Source organism: Diorhabda sublineata, chromosome 7 (genome assembly GCF_026230105.1).
Source record: "Diorhabda sublineata isolate icDioSubl1.1 chromosome 7, icDioSubl1.1, whole genome shotgun sequence".
Taxonomy (NCBI): domain Eukaryota; kingdom Metazoa; phylum Arthropoda; class Insecta; order Coleoptera; family Chrysomelidae; genus Diorhabda; species Diorhabda sublineata.
This window is the reverse complement of record NC_079480.1, coordinates 2,046,656-2,073,085: the sequence shown is the minus strand read 5'-3', so window position 1 is coordinate 2,073,085 and position 26,430 is coordinate 2,046,656. Positions and strand designations below refer to the sequence as shown.

General features: G+C 32.8%; 1 protein-coding gene and 1 long non-coding RNA gene across 5 annotated transcripts in view; one reads left to right on the top strand and one right to left on the bottom strand.

Annotated features, from left to right (window-relative positions):
* LOC130446958 (uncharacterized) overlaps positions 1 to 26,430 on the top strand; it is a 60,860-nt gene that overhangs the window by 13,879 nt on the left and 20,551 nt on the right. For 2 of the 4 annotated variants that reach the window (XM_056783519.1, XM_056783520.1), the window contains exons 2-8: positions 21,632 to 21,702; positions 23,504 to 23,601; positions 24,046 to 24,179; positions 24,239 to 24,460; positions 24,732 to 25,319; positions 25,460 to 25,483; positions 25,638 to 26,162. In XM_056783519.1, coding sequence (XP_056639497.1) covers positions 21,632 to 21,702; positions 23,504 to 23,601; positions 24,046 to 24,179; positions 24,239 to 24,460; positions 24,732 to 25,319; positions 25,460 to 25,483; positions 25,638 to 26,162 — 1,662 coding nt within the window. Of the gene's footprint in view, positions 1 to 21,006; positions 21,088 to 21,631; positions 21,703 to 22,948; positions 23,213 to 23,503; positions 23,602 to 24,045; positions 24,180 to 24,238; positions 24,461 to 24,731; positions 25,320 to 25,459; positions 25,484 to 25,637; positions 26,163 to 26,430 lie in introns of those variants that run through there. The other 2 variants (XM_056783521.1, XM_056783522.1) reach the window with 2 other exon arrangements.
* On the bottom strand, positions 4,893 to 6,376 carry LOC130446961 (uncharacterized). The gene is made up of 3 exons (XR_008910195.1): positions 6,044 to 6,376; positions 5,688 to 5,871; positions 4,893 to 5,175 (listed from the first exon to the last, which is right to left on the bottom strand). It is a non-coding gene; the product is annotated as an uncharacterized LOC130446961 (long non-coding RNA).

The following is a 26,430-nucleotide window of genomic DNA, read 5'->3' as shown; positions in this document are numbered from 1 at the left end:
TACGACTTTAAGCCGGGACCTACAAAAAAACGTCCCTGGGACGAAGTTTGGTACATTATGGGAAGACGTTTATACACGTCCTAGCAGTGGATGGGTTAAACGTCTTTAGACGTCCACAGGACCGATCCGCTGAAACGTTTTTTGAAATGGACGTCCCCGGTACGTACGACTTTAGGCCGGGACCTACAAAAAAACGTCCCTGGGACGAAGTTTGGTACATTATGGGAAGACGTTTATACACGTCCTCAGCAGTGGATGGGTTAAACGTCTTTAGACGTCCACAGGACCGATCCGCTGAAACGTTTTTTGAAATGGACGTCCCCGGTACGTACGACTTTAGGCCGGGACCTACAAAAAAACGTCCCTGGGACGAAGTTTGGTACATTATGGGAAGACGTTTATACACGTCCTCAGCAGTGGATGGGTTAAACGTCTTTAGACGTCCACAGGACCGATCCGCTGAAACGTTTTTTGAAATGGACGTCCCCGGTACGTACGACTTTAGGCCGGGACCTACAAAAAAACGTCCCTGGGACGAAGTTTGGTACATTATGGGAAGACGTTTATACACGTCCTCAGCAGTGGATGGGTTAAACGTCTTTAGACGTCCACAGGACCGATCCGCTGAAACGTTTTTTGAAATGGACGTCCCCGGTACGTACGACTTTAGGCCGGGACCTACAAAAAAACGTCCCTGGGACGAAGTTTGGTACATTATGGGAAGACGTTTATACACGTCCTCAGCAGTGGATGGGTTAAACGTCTTTAGACGTCCACAGGACCGATCCGCTGAAACGTTTTTTGAAATGGACGTCCCCGGTACGTACGACTTTAGGCCGGGACCTACAAAAAAACGTCCCTGGGACGAAGTTTGGTACATTATGGGAAGACGTTTATACACGTCCTCAGCAGTGGATGGGTTAAACGTCTTTAGACGTCCACAGGACCGATCCGCTGAAACGTTTTTTGAAATGGACGTCCCCGGTACGTACGACTTTAGGCCGGGACCTACAAAAAAACGTTCCTGGGACGAAGTGTGTTATTAGACTTAAAGCACGTGGCAACTCAAAATACTACTTTATTTTGCGGAATAAAAACAAAAAACTTACCAAACTATTTATACAAAAACGGTATTATCCCAAAATACTACGGGTTTTGTCGGAAAATAAACACAAAAAACTCACTTCGACCTGTATTTTTTTGAGTTGTAACGTTATCCGTAGGAATTTGAAAAAATCTTTCTTGTAGCTGGAAAATTGTAAAATTTCGAGTTGCGACAGTATTCATATTTAAATGATCAACAAAATTTTCTTAGGGTTAATAACTTGTTTCTATCCTGTTGACAATAAAATAGAAAGTAGAAATAGAAGTTGTAGAACAAGTATAATAAAATATTTAGATAAGAAGCTTTTAGTGAACATCGTCCCCTTATCATTTCTATAAACCTCATAAAAAAACCCATCGGAACTTTCTATTGGTAATGAAATTATTTACAGACGTATTACCAACTTAATCATTTAATATTTTTCTAAGATTGTTTTGCAACCTTGACAAGATGAAATACCTCCCGGTCATCCATTCTACGAAATCAGTATTCAGTTATTTCTATCTCGAGAAAAAAAAAATAACAGACTGATGAAATGTACACCTTACATGTTGGTTACGTAAAACATTCTTACAACAAGTACGCAACAATGTTTATAATCAGAGACCGATGTAATAAATAATAATTTCAATTTAATAAATATGATTATATCCGCGTCCAAATTTAATTTTGTATACGAATTCGTTATATATATCTATAAATGGATGTACAGTAATCGAGTTAAAACCAGCGGCGTACTTTTATTATTTTAAAAAGGGGCAAAACACGTTAATCGATTTTTGAAATATCATCGATAGTTTATAGGTTAGGATTCTTAAAATAGAAGAGTATAATCTTAACTAGATCTCGTCAGTATGAGTTAAGAGCCACTCTTCTAAGGATCACGTTAATAGAATTAAAATTTTTCTGAATGAAAACATGTCGTTATACAATTTTTCGTAGGTAGCACAGGCGTTCGATAACGTATAACATCACTCAGTAAGTCTTGTGACTAACAAAAACACATTTCGTCACCAATTTAATCACCTTCAAGAGCAATACAATTATTCTAATGATTCTCTAACTTCTCGATACCGTCCTTGTAGAAGGATTTGTTTTTTGCCTTCAGTTTCATCAATTGTTTCTTCGTTCGAGCTGAATTTCTTACCGGCGGGCAGTTTTTTGAGACCAGCAGTCACTGGGGGACAGATCTGGACTATACAGTGGATGAGAATCAGTTTTGTGCCTTTGGTCGCTTCGGACGTGGTCCACCGACTGCAGTCCACTCAAATGATGATCGTTTTGATTCCAGAGTGAAGTGGTGGATCCATGTTTCATCCATTATGACATATCTGATTAATTACGTGTAAATATGACCAAAGATTGTTCTGAATTATGAACGCGTTGTTGTTTTTGATCGACTGTGACTAAACGCGGTACCCACTTTGAATTTGTAGACTTTTTCGATGTTTTCTGGAGTAGCAACCTCAATTGAACGACCAGAACGTTCACCATCATCGGTGTCTGTACCACCTCGTTTAAATTCAGAGAACAAATGGTTCGTTTCGATGAACCACAGTCCGGTTAACACTTTTGAAGCTATTACTGAGATTATACAGTATTTGTTTTCATCAATTGCCAATTATACGAATATATTAAGACTCGAAATTGTTTTGAAAATACAAAAGTAGCTTCACTTCACTTTTTTTATGACTAATCGAAATGTCATGACATTTTATATATAGTATTTTGAAAGTTGTTGTTTTACAAATGTCATACGTATTTGACAATGACAGCGCCATCTATGTGTCAGTCATACCACTTTTTGAGTGATGTTACATGTTGAAATAGTTTAACTACAATAATATACACTACAAAATGGCTGTTTAAATAATAAAATTGTTGATTATCTTGATATTAGATAGATAAGATTTATAATTTGGTTAGACAAATTCGCAAGCCTGACGTAGTTCGTATTTTTTCGAACGTAGAAGCCGAATTAGAAGAAGAAGTAGTATGTTTGAATCTCACAAACATACCATACTTCAAAACTTTTTTTAAATAGTAAATAGTAACATATAACAAATACACACTGCTTGAAATTTGGCGCTCAATCTTCGTACGAACATCAAAAAAAGGTGTACCAGTTTAGGAGGAAAATATTAGCGCGAAGTTTAAATATACCATTTCGGGTCAAATTATTTGTGACCATATATAACAATGGGCTAAAGATATTCCTCAAAGTTTCCAATGATTTCTTGTGAAATAGTACTTCTACTTAAATTAATTGTGTGTACGGTTTTTACTGCTTAATTTATCTATGAGTATTTTATTGACCATAACAACACGCACGTAAAATCAATTATAACCTCATTTATTTTCACGCCTGTCAATGTTTCGAAATAGAAAGTAAATTTTGATTTGAAAAATATGAAATAATAAATAATCACATTTTGGTAATTATGAAAGTTGACGGTCTTTGAATTTTTCCTACAAATAAAATCTACCTATATAATAAATTAGTGGCGAATTAATTATTTTTTACCAAAAAAGGTGAGTCAAATTAAATTATGAATAATTTTCAGCATTATAACATCCTCTAAACTAAACAGTCAATTATTATTTTGATATTTTGCTTTCACTGATAATGATAAAGCGATTTCTCCGAAAATATTTATATATTAAATATATCTACAGGAAGACTATTATTCCACACACCTTTATTGAAGGCACTGATATAACAGTTAAATAGAATATTACACTAGATGGAAGCTACTCCTAAACTTTCCGTATGAAGATAGCATACAAACAAAACCTTATAATTCAATCTGCTTCTACTAAAATCGAATATATAACACCAACCAATAATTTGACTAGCATTGTTTATGAAATTCCTCATTTCTAATGTGATAAAAAGGTCACAGATGCTTGCTTGTCAGATATGTTTTCTATAAATGATGGATTATGAATCTGACAAAGTTTTAACTACTAAAAATAGTCACAAGAAACAATAAACAACACACGTGGCCTCATATAATAAATAGAGTTCGTTCACAAAAATATTTATGCAAGCAATCCATGTTTAAATCCATTTTATTAAAATATAACTCGATCGACCAACCAGTTGTTTTGAAATTGAATTTCACGCCGTTATGAAATGAACTACTAAAGAAGGGTTGACACCAAAACAATCATAAAGATTAAATTGGTCAAAGTTGTTTTATGGGTGAAGAGAATAATTAGAAGATACCACCCCACTTGCGGGAGTTGTTGTGACAGTGACTACTCCAGAAAACATTGAATTATAATTGCAGCAGAGGCTGGCATTTCCAAAACAAGTGTTTTCAGGATCCTACATCCTTTAGTAACAGACGCCTACGAGTCATATACGAAATTTTTTGGCCAAATAGGATGAGTAATGGTAATAACTAAAGTAGAGAAAATAGACGGATCCAGTTCGAAGCGAAAATGGAGATGAATGGGTGATAGACTACAAAAACCAGCAACAAATAAATCTAGACAAGCATTTAACTATAATACAACAGACAATAGAAAATGAGATGCATCAAATTGTGAATGAAAGAAAAGTATTACGCAAAATATTTTCATTTTGCTAACATTTCAAATTCAAATATTGTTGTTTACAAGAAAATATAAATACCTGAAATCAAAATGCTGTTTAAATGAAGTATTTTGTAAAATATTTTCGTTTCATTTACAATATATGTGACAACCAGGTCCGACCATCTAAATTTCACAATTAAATGGTTTATAAAGATATAGGTAGATGGAATATTGAAACACAGGATGATTATTATAATTTTTATTTTGTTTCTAACATTTTATAACTATATCCACAAACAAAAAATTTTCTTTCACACTTTAGCAGGCTTAGGACTGTCAACAGTGAGATGTTGGTGTGTTTAAAAAATGATTCTGTTTGTACATGGTACACACAATTGTATATAAAAAACTGATTTTATAACCATGGATAATTAATGTATACCATTGTCTTTCTTGCAGCTTTCCCTGTATTTAACATATGCCATATTCATCACAACATCATAGACTTTATATTTTTGATCTTTGCCCTTAAAAATTTTTTTAATAATACTTATGGAATGAAAGATGCATGTGTAAAATTTAATATTTACAAACATATTTCCATAATCCTCATGATCTGAACAAAATATTGAGGAAATGTCTGTCAAATCCTCCAAACGAAATATTTGTTTCTTTATGCCTAAGGAATTGATTTACTGGGGCAATCTTTCGAAAATTTTATAAGAAAAACTTTTAAAAATATTACAGATTTTGGTTTAAGGCGCACATAAAACATTTTTTTATGTTCCCTAGAATATATTAATGAATTTGCCTCAATTAATTCGTTTGACAATATTATATTTTTACACAAGTGGCATTTGAGACTTTCAAATAATTTATTCGCTACTGAACCTGCCACATAAGGAGTGACAAGATCTAATCCAGTACATTTTGAGCTTCTATTGAATGGTTTATAAATTGGGACATTGACTATTGGAGGAAATTACTTTTCACTGGGATTCATAAGAGGTTTATTGTCACAGTAAATATAAGTACTTACCAGGTAAATGTAGAGTTGTCAGTGAAAGTTTTTTAACCTGCCACTGGGGTTTCTACAAATTGATTCAAAACGAATATCACATATTCTATGTGATGATAATATTGTATCTGCAAGCATTAACTTGGGGTTATTTATTCTTTGCAACCAAATTCTGCAAACGTCTTCATTCGTAGGAATGGAATGTCTATAAAAAAAGTAAAATAAGGATAAAATCATTCAACAAAATGATGATTTTCTAAATACAAATTAATGAAGTTAGGAAGAAAAGATTTATTCTTATTTAGATATGAACTTGATTTCAATTTAAATATTTTTATGTTGATAAATAGTAAATATTACTCTACTTTTTCGCTTACTTATTCGTGCATCCTGGTACACAGCAGGCCTTTACTCGTTTACTCATATTGAGTAAGTAAACACGACAGCATTCGCAACAAATAATAACTTTCAAATGCACAAAAATGCAAATAGCTAATAAACAAACACCTTTGCAAGATGGACGATGTTCATTCAATAATCTTGGTTATTTCTCGATGCATGATTGCAACTTAGTTTCAGAATCCAGATTGACAAACATTCAAAAATAAAACACCAAAAAGTAAGCTTTTAGACGTGAGCCAATAACAGAGAAGGCGTTGAAAATCCAGTGCGCAGGCCCTGAATATACTCACTTTTAATAAGATCGAATTTTACATATTATTTTTTCTTAAGAATCTTTTCGATTTATTATAACTTTAATACTAATATGCTAAGTACACATTAAGTGAAATCACCAATTCTTTTTCATCGAATGACCGTAATTTCTCCATGGGTAACCGGTTAAATTCCTCGTACATACGTTAATTACTGTGATATAAACAAAACGCGTTAATCTTTTTGTTTGTACGCAAAAATTATGCACCTGTTTTGTATCACAACTACTTTTCATAATAAATATTGAACGTGTTTTTTTTTTCGTATGTGGAATGGAAGAGAGATTTATGATATACGATCGTTCGTTTAACGACAAGTAGGTTGACTGGTTAGATGATTGAGTTTCGAAATGTTTGGGTGGAGATACTCGAATAGCGATATTAAGAAAGTTTTTGTGGTACCTTACAGTCAACTTAACGTTTATTATATATAAAATTTTTGATTTATTAACCACTGAAGTATTTATTTCTTGATTATCATTTTAATAATCAATCAATATTTTCTATAATCGATTATATATTGAGATTAAAGAATGTCATGACAGAAAAAAAATACAAATTCAGAAAGTCATTGTGTAATCTCTGGAATTTCAAAGAAAATATCTAATTGGAGCAAATCTCAACCATTCCAACCATTAAATTTTTTTCTATTTTTTATTAAATTGCATGCCGTTTCCGCACATGTCATTTGTCAGCTCACTGCATATTTCTTTATTCGCCTTATAACGTTTTTATGATCACCCCTCGTATCTAACATATTTATTAAAACTATTCTAAAAGGTGAGAGGAATTAGAAAAATAGCTATGATAAAGTACAATTGCGAAAAGCTTGCAATAAGCATAATAACGCGAGCCTACGAACAATTGGACGGAAATAATCATCCATTTCATTATTTCTAAGCTTTTCTTCACCATATCACGAAAAAATATACTATATCAGTTATATAATAGTTGGGTAATGAGAAAAAATATAATTACAGAAGAAATTAATTAGACCTATTCAATTGTGTGTAACAATTTCTTTAACATAATTTCCATATGTGATAAAATCGAAGTACTGAAGTAAATAAAACATATAAATAAATGTTTTATTATGTGAACTTAACATAAAATCTTTGGTTATATTGTATATGTAGTTCGAATTTCACTTACAACGTTGCCAAAGGTGGATTGAACGCGTGTGATCTGGCTCTTTTTCTACCCAACCTTTTTTTTTTGTTAAACGTTTTGACCTGTAATTTATTTATGTAATATGAATATAATCTTGAATGTACTTGGTTTTGTAAATAATAATTTTCGTTTCAACTGCTTCGGTTTTGATATGAAATGATTTATTTTTGTTACCCGCTCTGTCTCTAAATGAATCTTGTGGCAACACTGTTTGTTTTATATTTGCTGTCATAGATAAAAAAATCAACAGAAAAATTGTGGGAGTGAAAAGTGATTAGGAAATCGGGTTTAAACCAATGAATATATTTATAATATAAATGAAAAACATATTGAGAAACGATTTCATATACAAGTAAGTTTTTCATTGTTCATTGGAATTTTGTTGTATTGTTTATTCAACTTGAAATCAACAATTTTAGCATCGATGTAACAGAATTCAAATTGACAAATCATCTAGATAATTTTAAGCTAATTAGTTGTTTTGAATCGCTTCTTGAACATTTACGATAAAAACTACATTTTTTTGTAAATTTTCGAAAATATAATCAATTAAGCTCGCTATGGTTTGTACATTGAGTAAAGAAAATACTAGTCCAAGAAATGGGTTATCAAATTCGAATTGTAAAGTAAATTTTTCTGATTTTTGGAACAACAGTAGAAAATAGAACAAAAATTTTGAGATCAAACTTGTAGATCTTGTAATGTTACATAAAAATGATTAACTGAAATTTTTCACTATTTCTATTTACAAAGTTAGACTACCTAAAGATTAAGGGATGGTAACATAGCCTAAACATAATCCTTTGAAAAATCATGTTTAAAAAAATAGATTTTTATTCCAAAATTCAATAGTTTCGATCCTTATATGAAATTCACTACAGGAAGTTAGAATTCTGGACAATCCTTACCCTTTATTGACACAAAATTAAGATTAATAGAAACGAGGACAATAAAATTTTAATTGACTGCTAGATATATTAATTATTATTTATATAACCTAGTTTATAAAATTTCAAATCCAATATTTCATGAAAAAAGCCTAAAGTACGTTACAAACTTTTTTATGAAAACTTTTTTCATATTTTCTGAAACGAGTTTTGACAGACAAATATGACACTTTGACATCATATTAATTTCACCTTCAAATGTCAATTTCGACAGTTCTATCTTACCTATTTATACACAGATACCATATATATAATTATCTGCTCCTAAACCTTCCGGAACCTCTATCAAAAGTGATAGCAAATTATATCCCGATAGATGCTCTCTAGCATCACACGTTTTCTATGATTATCTTTCTATGAATTATGAAACTGCTAAAGTTTTATGAACCGAGATTAACTACAAAATACGCCTATATTTAGAGAAAACATATATTGCTCAAATTGATCAACGTGTTATATAAAATAGACGCAATGCCATCAGTAACTAACCTAACCTATAAAATTCAGTTCACTCATAATTGCTTAACGTAATCTAACCTATAAAAATTCAATGTCAATCATAATCTAACCTATAAAAATTCACGTAAATTTTATACATTTTATATTTATGTCACGAAACAATTTGAATATTGATTTTTGGAACTTAAGAATTAATAAATTTCAATCCGCCATTCTCCTCAATTAATTAATCGAAATAATTTTTAATATTGTTAGACTTTTATACATATATTTATGTTGACCATAATTTTAGTCCCAGATGACGAGTACAAAGTATTTGAAAGCAGGGCTCATGGTAGGAACTTCTTTAAAAGATTAAAAATTCAGACTTTTCCTTCCTTATTTATCTTGGAATACGTTTTCCTAATTCGTAAGCACGTTTATTCAATTTCAGAATTATCGTTGACGGTTATCCACTTAGGAACACGGTTTAAGACCTTTACCTACCTACTTAGTTAAAGGCTCAATATTTTACAATGCAAAAAAATGCACAATCACTTGCCAATTGAAATCGATATCATCTTTTCACGCATTTCGCAATCATTTGAGGGCATATTTATTGAAAAGTGCTTTAATTTTTGCAATTGGTTTCCTTCCTTATTTATCTTTGAATACGTTTTCCTAATTCGTAAGCACGTTTATCCAATTTCAGAATTATCTTTGACGGCTATCCACTTAGGAACGCGGTTTAAGACCTTTACCTACCTACTTAGTTAAAGGCTCAATATTTTACAATGTAAAAAAATGCACAATCACTTGCCAATTGAAATCGATATCATCTTTTCACGCATTTCGCAATCATTTGAGGGCATATTTATTGAAAAGTGCTTTAATTTTTGCAATTGGTTTCCTTCCTTATTTATCTTTGAATACGTTTTCCTAATTCGTAAGCACGTTTATCCAATTTCAGAATTATCTTTGACGGCTATCCACTTAGGAACGCGGTTTAAGACCTTTACCTACCTACTTAGTTAAAGGCTCAATATTTTACAATGTAAAAAAATGCACAATCACTTGCCAATTGAAATCGATATCATCTTTTCACGCATTTCGCAATCATTTGAGGGCATATTTATTGAAAAGTGCTTTAATTTTTGCAATTGGTTTCCTTCCTTATTTATCTTTGAATACGTTTTCCTAATTCGTAAGCACGTTTATCCAATTTCAGAATTATCTTTGACGGCTATCCACTTAGGAACGCGGTTTAAGACCTTTACCTACCTACTTAGTTAAAGGCTCAATATTTTACAATGTAAAAAAATGCACAATCACTTGCCAATTGAAATCGATATCATCTTTTCACGCATTTCGCAATCATTTGAGGGCATATTTATTGAAAAGTGCTTTAATTTTTGCAATTGGTTTCCTTCCTTATTTATCTTTGAATACGTTTTCCTAATTCGTAAGCACGTTTATCCAATTTCAGAATTATCTTTGACGGCTATCCACTTAGGAACGCGGTTTAAGACCTTTACCTACCTACTTAGTTAAAGGCTCAATATTTTACAATGTAAAAAAATGCACAATCACTTGCCAATTGAAATCGATATCATCTTTTCACGCATTTCGCAATAATTTGAGGGCATATTTATTGAAAAGTGCTTTAATTTTTGCAATTGGTTTCCTTCCTTATTTATCTTTGAATACGTTTTCCTAATTCGTAAGCACGTTTATCCAATTTCAGAATTATCTTTGACGGCTATCCACTTAGGAACGCGGTTTAAGACCTTTACCTACCTACTTAGTTAAAGGCTCAATATTTTACAATGCAAAAAAATGCACAATCACTTGCCAATTGAAATCGATATCATCTTTTCACGCATTTCGCAATCATTTGAGGGCATATTTATTGAAAAGTGCTTTAATTTTTGCAATTGGTTTCCTTCCTTATTTATCTTTGAATACGTTTTCCTAATTCGTAAGCACGTTTATCCAATTTCAGAATTATCTTTGACGGCTATCCACTTAGGAACGCGGTTTAAGACCTTTACCTACCTACTTAGTTAAAGGCTCAATATTTTACAATGTAAAAAAATGCACAATCACTTGCCAATTGAAATCGATATCATCTTTTCACGCATTTCGCAATCATTTGAGGGCATATTTATTGAAAAGTGCTTTAATTTTTGCAATTGGTTTCCTTCCTTATTTATCTTTGAATACGTTTTCCTAATTCGTAAGCACGTTTATCCAATTTCAGAATTATCTTTGACGGCTATCCACTTAGGAACGCGGTTTAAGACCTTTACCTACCTACTTAGTTAAAGGCTCAATATTTTACAATGCAAAAAAATGCACAATCACTTGCCAATGAAATCGATATCATCTTTTCGCGCATTTCGCAATCATTTGAGGGCATACTTATTGAAAAGTGCTTTAATTTTTGCAATTGGTTTCCTTCCTTATTTATCTTTGAATACGTTTTCCTAATTCGTAAGCACGTTTATCCAATTTCAGAATTATCTTTGACGGCTATCCACTTAGGAACGCGGAGCAAGACCTTTACCTACCTACTTAGTTAAAGGCTCAATATTTTACAATGCAAAAAAATGCACAATCACTTGCCAATTGAAATCGATATCATCTTTTCACGCATTTCGCAATAATTTGAGGGCATATTTATTGAAAAGTGCTTTAATTTTTGCAATTGGTTTCCTTCCTTATTTATCTTTGAATACGTTTTCCTAATTCGTAAGCACGTTTATCCAATTTCAGAATTATCTTTGACGGCTATCCACTTAGGAACGCGGTTTAAGACCTTTACCTACCTACTTAGTTAAAGGCTCAATATTTTACAATGCAAAAAAATGCACAATCACTTGCCAATTGAAATCGATATCATCTTTTCGCGCATTTCGCAATAATTTGAGGGCATACTTATTGAAAAGTGCTTTAATTTTTGCAATGGACTTATATACTAATTGTTACCTATAATTTTATTTTATTTGTATCTTTATTCAGTTATTTTTATGTTTGTTTTTTAGTTTTTACAAGCTTTTGTCCACAAATTGTAACAGTTTTTTGTCAATAAAGCATTTCTCTTTATATTAAAATCAGTACACTTTGGTTTTTAATTGCCACATTCCCACTACGAAAAATTGTTAAAACGACGAAACATGTATAGAATCCGTTGTTTAGCCACAAATATTAAAGAAAAAATTGGCGTAAGTAATTGTAATTGTTGTTTTCCCTGTTTAATTTTTAGTAGTGAAAAAGTTTGGACGAAAACAGGGGTCAGCGATGTAGAGCACTTAACTAAGAAAATAACAAAGTTTTTAAAGAAAAGAATGTTTAAAAATTCATCTTTATATGGTGTTATTTTTATAATAAATAAAAAGTTATTCATTATATCAGTTTGAAGGACTTATTTATCATATTAAGTTGTATGGAATTTCAATTTTATTCTCGATGCGAATCATAACCCAGTTAGGTATTACGTGTTGCAATTTTAGAAATTGTGCTACCACGTACAAATTACCATTCGTAATGAATTTTAATCTCCGCTCGCTTTTTACTTCAGATCAACTGAAATCACTAAAGTGTGATGGCATTCCAGATTTCGAACAGAGATATATATATATATATATATATATATATATATATATATATATATTTAACGAACGAAGGAATACGCTAATGATGTAAGGATCCGTTATGAAAAATTTCGATACGCACCAATAGAAGACAGTTCGAACATTTAAAAATTCATTCTAATTAAATTAATTTTAATAAATAAATTAAAAGTTCTATAACTGACCTAACCAGTGGCTTTACTCGCGCAATTTTTTATAATCCTCAAGGATCATTGAATTTTCAAAAAAGTTGAAACGCGTAGTTATTATTTTTCAATGTTTAGCGTAAATACCAAATTTACATATTCTGACACAAAAATTATTGGATTGTTACGCAAATTTCCATCCACTACCTAAAAATTCTAATTAATTTCGAGGTTATGTTGGAAAAGAAACATATTATTTCTTCCAAAATAGTTCTATCACCTTTTCAGTTGTCTGATTCAGATCTGAATCCCTCTGTACGTCTTCTAGTGCCGTGATAGAGTTAATTTTGTTGCTGATAACACTGGTCAACAGTGGTTTAGTTCCCGAAGATTTTGGGGGTGATTTCTTACGAATTTGATAACTATGGTTCAAAGAAACAAATTAAACAAGGAATACGGATATTATTTATTAACATATACAATAGAAAACTGTAAAAGTCATCATTTAAACCAATTACTCACTAAACATTTCGGAAACTTCTTTTGCGTGACATTCTTGAATGTATTTTGGAACAATCCAAATCCAAAACCGTCCAAGTGGCTGTGTAAATAGTGCACCTTAATGCCCATGTTACACAGCATCTCATTGACTAATTCAACATAGTATTCAGCTTTGTGTTCACCCAGAAAATTTTGGACAACTGAAACAAATGAATTCCAGGCTTTTTGTTCAATCTCAATCATTGAATTGGTCTTTGATCAGATGTCTTATTTGTGGGCCATCAAATATTCCCAATGCAAAGCTTGATCTTTCTTATCAAGAGCCTTTACAAACTGCTTCATTAGACCCAGCTTGATATGCAGTGGTAGAAAGATGATTTTCTCTCATGGACCATTGATGATATTCTTTTCCCCAACATCCATGTTTTCTCTCCTAGGCCACTGCTTTTTAACCCAATGTTCCGTTTTGTCTTTGCTATCCCAAAGGTACAAGAAACATGGATACTTGGTGTGGCCACTTTGCTGTCCAAGGAGAAAGCTTTGAGCTGTCGATAAATAGGCGCCAATCATCTAGAAAATATTCAGCAAGACCCACTTTTACCAGGAGCTTTCTAATAGCATGGCGAAATACAAGATTTTGTTCATCTTTCTCCCTTGTGGTGCGATAAAATGTAATTTTCGTCCCTGGTTCAAATAATTCAGAAGCTTCTTTCAACAGGTTGAGATCTCTAGTGAGGTCATTTAACTTATCTTAGTTGAAACATTGAGGAATTGATAATATCGTTCCAAAATCACTGTCACCTTCAGTAGTGTCAGAATTCTGATCATTGAGACACAATATGTGTCCTCAGAGAGTTCTGGTAGCTGATGGAAAGTTGGAATTGACACTTCTTCTTGCAGAAACTAAATCCGGATAAGTCCTTGTTACTCCACTGTCGTAAATGCTCTGTACAAGTTTTACAGACAATATGCGGTGCCCAGGTTTTATCCTTATCACCAAGCTTAACACCAAAATATCCAAGATAAGCCCTCTTTATAAAATCACTAATAGTTTTTCCTGTTTTCCAGTATTCTCCGCGCATGTAGCAAAAAATATCACAGCTTCTTCTACTCGAACTCATTTGATTTCTATTCAAAAACACAAATACAGCAATTCAAATTAACAACTCGTTACTAAAGAAAAATTTCATAACTTGCTAACTTCTAACTATCTGCACCGCGAGAATTCACAACCTAACCTCAACTCTCGACTGCAGTTGAAGTTTTGAAGGTCACTTCAGATACTGGACAGCTCCGTCTATCGGATTTCTATGGAACTAACTGAATGACACTAATAAGTAGGATTAAATCCCACTTGTTACAGTTTGTCGACCAATCTGTTTAATATCTCATATTGTTAGTCTTATTTTTTTCTTTCCACTTTTTTCTTATGCCCCTCGATATTTGATTTTGGGCAATGTAGAGAGTTTCCCTACAGTATTTTGAAAATTGTTTGTTGGGAATATCCGTAGGACTCTCTTTTTAGAATAACGATTAAAAAAATCATTTTATTATGCGGTAATGAGAAACTAAATGTTTGCAAAGTACTTCACGCCTTAATACCAGCATTTATCATTTTATTTAAATCAGTTGTGCCTACGATTCGTTTGTATTCTGTATATGTAAACCAACCAGTGCATTTGATGAATAAAAAATATTGCAGACGTAATGATATGAATGGTAATTTTTTATTACGCGCCATTCCAGAAACGTACATACAAAGCAAATCAAAATAAAACTAATTAGATGATTTGGAAGCTTTGCAGTGCAGCTAAATAAAAAAAAATACTGGAAAAGGTAGGGAACGCGTTTAAGTGAAGTTATAGGCGCGACGTATATGGATTCCTGGGACGTGCTGAGATGTATAACTCACTATAATAGAGGAGGATGAATCCTTCATAGCACCTGACGAATACGATTCAAAACCACCGAAAATCTTAATTTATTTCCCAGGCGATGAATACATAAGTATTCGAAAGCACGGAAAATATATTAAAGTTAGTCCACTTTGGTGTTTTATTGCCACGTTCCCAATAAAAAAAAACAAGAAAGATTAGCTCAACTCTATTCTCTGAATAATTAGTTGTGCTGGTAGTTGACTTATATTGATTCCTAGGACGTGCTGGGATGTATAACTCACTATAATAGAGGAGGATGAATCCTTCATAGCACCTGACGAATACGATTCAAAACCACCGAAAATCTTAATTTATTTCCCAGGCGATGAATACATAAGTATTCGAAAGCTCGGAAAATATATTAAAGTTAGTCCACTTTGGTGTTTTATTGCCACGTTGCCAATAAAAAAAAACAAGAAAGATTAGCTCAACTCTATTCTCTGAATATTTAGTTGTGCTGGTAGTTGACTTATATTGATTCCTGGGACGTGCTGAGATGTATAACTCACTATAATAGAGGAGGATGAATCCTTCATAGCACCTGACGAATACGATTCAAAACCACCGAAAATCTTAATTTATTTCCCAGGCGATGAATACATAAGTATTCGAAAGCACGGAAAATATATTAAAGTTAGTCCACTTTGGTGTTTTATTGCCACGTTCCCAATAAAAAAAAACAAGAAAGATTAGCTCAACTCTATTCTCTGAATAATTAGTTGTGCTGGTAGTTGACTTATATTGATTCCTAGGACGTGCTGGGATGTATAACTCACTATAATAGAGGAGGATGAATCCTTCATAGCACCTGACGAATACGATTCAAAACCACCGAAAATCTTAATTTATTTCCCAGGCGATGAATACATAAGTATTCGAAAGCTCGGAAAATATATTAAAGTTAGTCCACTTTGGTGTTTTATTGCCACGTTGCCAATAAAAAAAAACAAGAAAGATTAGCTCAACTCTATTCTCTGAATATTTAGTTGTGCTGGTAGTTGACTTATATTGATTCCTGGGACGTGCTGAGATGTATAACTCACTATAATAGAGGAGGATGAATCCTTCATAGCACCTGACGAATACGATTCAAAACCACCGAAAATCTTAATTTATTTCCCAGGCGATGAATACATAAGTATTCGAAAGCACGGAAAATATATTAAAGTTAGTCCACTTTGGTGTTTTATTGCCACGTTGCCAATAAAAAAAAACAAGAAAGATTAGCTCAACTCTATTCTCTGAATATTTAGTTGTGCTGGTAGTTGACTTATATTGATTCCTGGGACGTGCTGAGATGTATAACTCACTATAATAGAGGAGGATGAATCCTTCATAGCACCTGACGAATACGATTCAAAACCACCGAAAATCTTAATTTATTTCCCAGGCGATGAATACATAAGTATTCGAAAGCACGGAAAATATATTAAAGTTAGTCCACTTTGGTGTTTTATTGCCACGTTCCCAATAAAAAAAAACAAGAAAGATTAGCTCAACTCTATTCTCTGAATAATTAGTTGTGCTGGTAGTTGACTTATATTGATTCCTGGGACGTGCTGAGATGTATAACTCACTATAATAGAGGAGGATGAATCCTTCATAGCACCTGACGAATACGATTCAAAACCACCGAAAATCTTAATTTATTTCCCAGGCGATGAATACATAAGTATTCGAAAGCACGGAAAATATATTAAAGTTAGTCCACTTTGGTGTTTTATTGCCACGTTCCCAATAAAAAAAAACAAGAAAGATTAGCTCAACTCTATTCTCTGAATATTTAGTTGTGCTGGTAGTTGACTTATATTGATTCCTGGGACGTGCTGAGATGTATAACTCACTATAATAGAGGAGGATGAATCCTTCATAGCACCTGACGAATACGATTCAAAACCACCGAAAATCTTAATTTATTTCCCAGGCGATGAATACATAAGTATTCGAAAGCACGGAAAATATATTAAAGTTAGTCCACTTTGGTGTTTTATTGCCACGTTCCCAATAAAAAAAAACAAGAAAGATTAGCTCAACTCTATTCTCTGAATAATTAGTTGTGCTGGTAGTTGACTTATATTGATTCCTAGGACGTGCTGGGATGTATAACTCACTATAATAGAGGAGGATGAATCCTTCATAGCACCTGACGAATACGATTCAAAACCACCGAAAATCTTAATTTATTTCCCAGGCGATGAATACATAAGTATTCGAAAGCACGGAAAATATATTAAAGTTAGTCCACTTTGGTGTTTTATTGCCACGTTGCCAATAAAAAAAAACAAGAAAGATTAGCTCAACTCTATTCTCTGAATATTTAGTTGTGCTGGTAGTTGACTTATATTGATTCCTGGGACGTGCTGAGATGTATAACTCACTATAATAGAGGAGGATGAATCCTTCATAGCACCTGACGAATACGATTCAAAACCACCGAAAATCTTAATTTATTTCCCAGGCGATGAATACATAAGTATTCGAAAGCACGGAAAATATATTAAAGTTAGTCCACTTTGGTGTTTTATTGCCACGTTCCCAATAAAAAAAAACAAGAAAGATTAGCTCAACTCTATTCTCTGAATAATTAGTTGTGCTGGTAGTTGACTTATATTGATTCCTGGGACGTGCTGAGATGTATAACTCACTATAATAGAGGAGGATGAATCCTTCATAGCACCTGACGAATACGATTCAAAACCACCGAAAATCTTAATTTATTTCCCAGGCGATGAATACATAAGTATTCGAAAGCACGGAAAATATATTAAAGTTAGTCCACTTTGGTGTTTTATTGCCACGTTCCCAATAAAAAAAAACAAGAAAGATTAGCTCAACTCTATTCTCTGAATATTTAGTTGTGCTGGTAGTTGACTTATATTGATTCCTGGGACGTGCTGGGATGTATAACTCACTATAATAGAGGAGGATGAATCCTTCATAGCACCTGACGAATACGATTCAAAACCACCGAAAATCTTAATTTATTTCCCAGGCGATGAATACATAAGTATTCGAAAGCACGGAAAATATATTAAAGTTAGTCCACTTTGGTGTTTTATTGCCACGTTCCCAATAAAAAAAAACAAGAAAGATTAGCTCAACTCTATTCTCTGAATAATTAGTTGTGCTGGTAGTTGACTTATATTGATTCCTAGGACGTGCTGGGATGTATAACTCACTATAATAGAGGAGGATGAATCCTTCATAGCACCTGACGAATACGATTCAAAACCACCGAAAATCTTAATTTATTTCCCAGGCGATGAATACATAAGTATTCGAAAGCACGGAAAATATATTAAAGTTAGTCCACTTTGGTGTTTTATTGCCACGTTCCCAATAAAAAAAAACAAGAAAGATTAGCTCAACTCTATTCTCTGAATATTTAGTTGTGCTGGTAGTTGACTTATATTGATTCCTGGGACGTGCTGAGATGTATAACTCACTATAATAGAGGAGGATGAATCCTTCATAGCACCTGACGAATACGATTCAAAACCACCGAAAATCTTAATTTATTTCCCAGGCGATGAATACATAAGTATTCGAAAGCACGGAAAATATATTAAAGTTAGTCCACTTTGGTGTTTTATTGCCACGTTCCCAATAAAAAAAAACAAGAAAGATTAGCTCAACTCTATTCTCTGAATAATTAGTTGTGCTGGTAGTTGACTTATATTGATTCCTAGGACGTGCTGGGATGTATAACTCACTATAATAGAGGAGGATGAATCCTTCATAGCACCTGACGAATACGATTCAAAACCACCGAAAATCTTAATTTATTTCCCAGGCGATGAATACATAAGTATTCGAAAGCTCGGAAAATATATTAAAGTTAGTCCACTTTGGTGTTTTATTGCCACGTTCCCAATAAAAAAAAAACAAGAAAGATTAGCTCCACTCTATTCTCTGAATAATTAATTGTGCTGGTAGTTGACTTATATTGATTCCTGGGACGTGCTGAGATGTATAACTCACTACAATAGAGGAGGATGAATCCTTCATAGCACCTGACGAATACGATTCAAAACCACCGAAAATCTTAATTTATTTCCCAGGCGATGAATACATAAGTATTCGAAAGCACGGAAAATATATTAAAGTTAGTCCACTTTGGTGTTTTATTTCCACGTTCCCAATAAATAAAAACAAGAAAGATTAGCTCCACACTATTCTCTGTGCTGGTAGTTGAAAAATCGTTATTTTTGCAGCTATGACATTGTCAACTTAAATAATTATTCGAATATTAAGGTGAATTACACAATTAGATTAGAAGGTTACGCGTAACCAACTCACGGTTTATTGATTCAACCTTTACACAAAGATGAGCTAAATAAATAAATTAACAAGAAAATAACAAATTCGTGTGGTTTCCGAATTTCTGTAATCAACGAGGACATTTTGATTTCAAAATATATGAGCACGCAGTTTAATTTCTCACACAGGGTGTCTGGAAATTAAATTACTCAATTTTCTTAATGTTAACACCTTTTAAAGTTACTTCAGTTGATTTACTGACTTACTCATCATATATTTTAACCAGGCATCTTGGTAGCGACACTGAAGTTTTAATCATCTCACTGGCAAAAGGCTGGTAGATCTCTATAATGGTTGGTGTAATTTCGAGGTGTTAAAAGTTGTTAATACGTCCTACTACTTCCGGGTTAGACATTTGTAGTGGCTGGAATTCACTTTATTTAAATACTATACACTACACTTAACTAACTTAGATAATTTATTCGAATTCTACGATTACTTTGCTAATTCGTTCTGTTCACTACGACTATTTATTATAAACCGAACTGAACAGCGCTACAGGAGCTCCAGCAGGGCCGGCTCGACGGCGGAAATGAGTTCGTAACATGTAAACGTAAAGAAACAAAACAAACCCTAATAAAACCAAAAAAATTTACAATGCACACCGAGCTGCAAGCTTTTTTAGCAGCCGAAGTATCACGATTCATTTACTTATCCGCCATATTCCTTCGATATAGTTCCCTCTGATTACTTTCTGGTCGTGGAAAACGAGAAATGAAGACATGATATGGCAGAGACAAACCATCTTGTTTTGAAAAAGCTATTTTACACTTAACGGAACGGAATGGAACAATGGAATTAAAAATATCTTTGCTCGCGTTGACTTTAGATATACTATACGGATCGTATCGAAACCAAACACTACTCAAACAATCTAAACCGGTCGATTAATTACGAATTTAATAAATAGCTAATAACAAAGTATAATTAGTGTTGATACTTGATTTACCGGTCATTTTAGAAATGTTTAAAAAAAAGTAGTTGAAGGTAACATTCTTTTGTAAAAAAATGTGACAAAGCATAAACAGTTTTATTCAAATATCAGCGCATATTAATCAGATTAGAATCAATAGAATAGAATACAATTAGCACATCATAACGCTACAATGAGTAAAAACATAATAACTACCTGTTAGTTTAGAAAAATTACGTTCTTTCTAATAATTTTTAACAGAATTTTATCATTTACACTTTTTACTAGGATTCACACGTTGTTTGTTCAAAAACCTCCTTTTGATTTAGATAAATATAAAAATATATAATATTTATGACGATCTTAGCGCCATCTATACGCAACTAGAGCTAATATTATAAAATAGGACAGAAAACTAATGGTAAGTACTAAGCTTTCTTTGCCGCATCCCGCATTTCGTATACCACACTTTAATATCTATCCAATCGTTTTCCTGGATTGTTTTGTCTTTCATTATCTGTTCAATCCCTTCCTTCTAGGTCCTGTACGATTTGCACAGCCTCTATTGTTTTCTTCTGTCTATCTGTCAGTTGTCAGCGCTCACATCCATACGTTAGAATGGGCTCCACTATGACTTTGTATATTGTAATTTTTGGGTTTAGGTTAATTTTTCTGACCAAAGTAATGAATTGAGAATTTATGTGGTAAGTATTCTGACGTCTTCAATGTCGTCCTTTTAATACAACATCTGAATTGTATTATAATAGACAATAAAGTTGTAATAGAATTTTTATATTGGAATTCTAGGTAGATAATTGCAAATTCGAAAAAAAAAGTTGTTTTTTGTTCACAATTTGCTTTGGTCATAAAGAGATGAAATAGTTTGAAGTTTTTTAGGGCAACTGGCTGGAATGAATGTTTTTATCGCCGTGAACACCCCTTGCTAGAAAGGAAATATGAAATTATGTCCACTTTGTCTGACGTATTGCATACATTGAATAAACCAACTTTAGATTATCAATAAAACTGACAATCTTCCTTTCTTTTTGACATTTAACGATCGTATTGCTTTTTTTTTAACAAGAGAACACAAACTTCACTACACTAGTGCTCACTAAGTCTGAGCCCTCATATGCATGGTCCTAAAGCGTCAAAAACAAAATGAATTTCACAGTAACAAAATAAATTTTGTAATTTCATCTTTATTCCATGTTATTTTCTCCCTTGTAACAACAATTTTTTTTTCAGGCAGTATTAAAACCTCATTATTAGAAGGTAGTAAATTCAACGTATCATGGCATTTGGGATATCCACATAGGGTAAGCAATGTTTTGTTTAATCTAATTGTATAGAAAAAAAATGTACCACAACCTTCTCTACACCCCTCGTATATCTTTGAATATCACTAATGGCGTTCTTTCAGACAAAATAAACGCTATAAAAATGGAACTCTTGAACTTTTTATATGTTTTTCTTAATAAATCTTCTCGATTTTAGATCTCGTATTACCAAATTACTTTTAAAAAACATGTAAAAATTGACTTTTGACCTATTAGAATCATTATCAAAATATAACTTGACATTTTCATAATAATATTAACCAATAGATCACCTGCAACAGAAATATAAAAATGAAGATCTATTTTAACCTCAAAAAATAATTATTCCTTAGTTGTTACATTTCCAGAATATATAGCAGCCATCAATTAAATAATTCATAGTAGCATTAAAATTCATTAAATAGAACTACATATAAATTTTATTCCAATTGTTTGTCTTTTTTATCATTGACAGTTTTCCCCTTCCTATGTATGTAAACCATTTATAAAATTCCTCTTTTTCTTTTAAATTTTGACTTTAAAGACGTTTTATCAAGAAGAACTGACTTCCCGACATATAATTTTTAAGATTAATGATTATTGGAAGTTGCATCATTTTACTTTACGCCGTTTTTTAAAAATTCAAATACATACATCATGCAATTTTTTCGCCCTAGTTACCACGTTTCCTCGTGTTGATTCAACCAAGGTAAGTAACCTTGAAAATCTTCGTATAATCTTCAAACTGGTCAATGATATCCACATTAATGCTTATTAAAATTAATCCAATAAGAATACTTGAAATATAATATCGAAATTGTAAAGGTATGATCAAATATTTTCCATTCTCAATTTAATTTTGAACTATTTCGTAAATAGCACGTGATGAAATGAATACAAGTCTTTCATGCAACAAAATTTTTATTAATAAGTAAAAACCACATAGTAAATAAAAAAAAAATCGTTTTTCGAGAATTATCACTTTCACTGATGTTGACGATAAAAAATAAGAAAACAAAGGCTGAATAGATAACTGGAAAGCTTTTTTAAATTTGTGGAAGCGTGAAATACTCTTATCTATAACAACAAAAAGTCATAAAAATACGAGAAAACATTTATATTGTACATCGTTTTAAAAAACAATGGTTTATAAAAGTAACTTTCATTTTGTTTACAAAAAAAGTAAATCAACAATTCTTGCAAATAAAATAAAGTCATCTGGAATCAATAACATCGAGATATAATAAAATTAAATATGTATGTCAAATGTTATTGCGTATAGCGCCATCTTATACTGATTATTTGTATTCAAGAGTGAGACCTGAAGATTTCTGTTGGTGTTTTTTAGACAGTTGCCATTTTTAAGTTTACAAATTCCTATCGATGTCGGTAGTTATATATGAAGAAACTACCCAACTTAGGAAAAGTGAAATTTACTGGAATTAATGTCAAAAATACTGAATACTAAATCTTTACAAAGACAAATATTCACTGTAATTTTTCAGAAAAGGTAAAGATTGATTTTAATTATTCTTCCTGATTTGATTTCAGCCAAATAAGAATATAAACATTAATAAGTTTTGCATTTGTTCCAACTTTATTATAATGATGAAATGAAATGTGCTATTTGTTCCAGAGAAAATTATAACAATAATTATAGTTTATATGCTATTTAACATGAGGTACATTGAAAATATAGAGGTGGGATAACAAAAACAGTAATTTTAAGGCCATTTATACCTAACATCATTTCCTAAGCACTGATACAATTTAAAAGTATAATTTTTATATTTATTTACAGGGTGGATTCAAAATACAACTTTTAGACCATTTAGAAAGACCGGTACTAGATTTAACTCCAACTATTAAAGGTTCAGAATACGTAACCAATGATGCTACGTAAGTTACACAATAACAATTAAGGAATATAACGAATTATCATAATCAGCTGATGCTCATTTGGAAATGATCGCCGTGGGGTAAACAAATTTTTTTGTCCGAAGATTCTGTGTACACATTTATTTGATTTGTGAAGTTATTTGTTAGTTTTAGAACTCATTATCTTTAGTTTAGCCTTATTAATGAGATGCTACTTATAGAAGTGCGAAATTTTCTCCACTCGAGCAACATTGTATTTGTTACACAAAATTCAAAATACTTTTGAATTTTTACCAATGGAAAATCGCAAATGTGCCACCACACCACATTCTGATCATGGGTACATACTAGAAAACCGATTGTTTGCCCCACGGCCGTCATTTTGACGTAGATCAGCTGTTTTGCTAAATTGCCCAATGTAGTAATTATATAAATTATTATTGACACATTCTATCGTAATTTTAGAGCGCAATCATTCCAAGTACAATTACCATCACAATTCAACTGTGAAAACTGCACTTTAAGACTGATAAGACAGGCTCTTGAATGGGGAGAGGACTACAAATTTTGGTCATGCGCAGACGTCGATATTTTACCAAGTAAATTTATAAATATTCCGAATGAAAATATTTAATTTTGTAATAATTTCAATTTCTAGGAAAAAAATTTAGGGAAACTTGCAGCGGGCACGGCAAGAATTTAGTTGGTAGATGTAAATGTGATCGACTTTACTATGGAGAAGTTTGCCAGTACAGAGATGAATGCCTGGAAGACAGTGATTGTGGAGATCATGGAAAATGTATACATATTGGTGGGACCGTCATGCCGAAACAACAATGTTATTGCCAATTAGGATGGTTTGGTCCCGGATGCATTAAAAGTAAGTTTTCGAATTTGTCAATTGAAATGTTTTTTTGCAGATAAATTGCAATAACCATAAATTTGTCCCCGAAAACTGTACTAACAACATTAAAAACAAAACAATTAAATATCATTATATAATAATTTTAAAGAAGTTTAAATTTCTGTCATGTCTACATTTTGGTCATTCTTTTGAAGCACCTGAAAATGTCCAAATAAGCATTAAATATCCATTTGGAAATTCTTATCACATTTTATTCAAGCGCTAATCTTTAGGTACATATTTGTAGGGTCTGCTGTTAGATCGACGGAAATTGATTTCGATTTATACACTGAAAAACAATTAAGTCCTACTTTCCGCTTGTACTGGAGAATTCTAAAAGAACACAATGAAATTGAAGCTATCTTAGTGGTAAATGGTACCAGCTATGCCGCTTTAGGCTGGAGACCAAAATCACTCATGAAAAGCTGCAAAAATTTTCCCCAAATAGGTCCTATCGCTATAAAAAATTCGACAACCTCTAAACCAGAACCTAAAAGCGAACCTGAACCTAAAAGCGAACCTGAACCTAAAAGCGAACCAGAGCCTAAAAGCGAACCTGAACCTAAAAGCGAACCAGAGCCTAAAAGCGAACCTGAACCTGAGCCAACCAGTTTACCAGAACCTAAGAGTGTTTCTGAACCTAAAAGCGAGCCTGAACCCAAGAGTGAACCAGAACCCAAGACTGAAGCCGAACCAAATACCACACAGACATCAAAGTATAGGAAATCACTTTATTCTAGGAGGTCTGCTTCACAAACTCCCCCTTTAAAGAAGGAACAAGTAGCAAACGATGTTGTAGAAACTAGTGTTTCATTCCAAGTTAGCAGAAAACAAGGTAAATAACAAAAAATATTTTTTTAAGTTACTATTCCTTTTATAATATATCCAACGAAGCAATTCATTGCCTTTTTTCACTCAATCTTCCCCAAATAGATTATAAATGTTCTTTGTCTAAAATACTTGACTTTGTTATAGGTAGAAAACGAAGAGCTGCTAGCGGTAAGTAAATTGACATAATTTCTGGTGCACTAAACTAAACATAAACCACGATTCTTACGAAACTTTCTGTATAGTTGTGCACAAATAAAGTAAAAGTAGAATTTCCAGTAATATTGCCTAACTAATGGTGGTTGGTCTTTTAAATTTCTTCTAGAACCTGTACCGGAACCCACTAGCGATCGAGCAATGACACAAGAGGACACGACTGTACCTTTTGCTGAACCAGAGCCTACCTCTGAACCTGAACCAGAGCCTACCTCTGAACCTGAACCAAAATTCCAATCCCCAAAACACGAACCTATCACTAAACTCCCTTCCAAGCCCGAGATAAAATCAAAATCTGAAAGAAAATTAAGTCACAAATCCGAACCTACACCAATATCCGAGCCTGAACCCAAGTCCGAACCAGAGCCAAAATCTGAACCAGAACCTAAATCTGAGCCTGAACCCAAGTCCGAACCTGAACCTAAATCTGAACCAGAGCCAAAATCTGAGCCTGAACCCAAGTCCGAGCCCGAGCCCGAACCTAAATTTGAACCAGAACCTAAATCTGAGCCCGAACCCAAGTCCGAACCCGAGCCCGAACCTAAATCTGAGCCTGAACCTAACTCCAAGCCCGAACCTAATTTTGAAAAAGTTTCTAAAAAACAAGTTGTAGCAGTTGGAAGAAGTAGTACAGGTACGGTAATTTACTACGGTTATTAGATACTAATATAACCCATAACTAATCTAAACAATAAGTCTAATTCCCTTCAAGGACTCATTCAAGCTGGTGTCTTCTCAACCGTCTTATTTATTGATGGATATATAATGGTTTTGGATTTCTTCCATGACAATTTTTGGTTGAATTGTTCTCTATCTGTCTCTACTCGAAATAGTCCTCAACTGACTAGTTCACGATCTTTATTCAGCTGTATTGCTGGCGCGGGCAACCCACGGGATCTTGA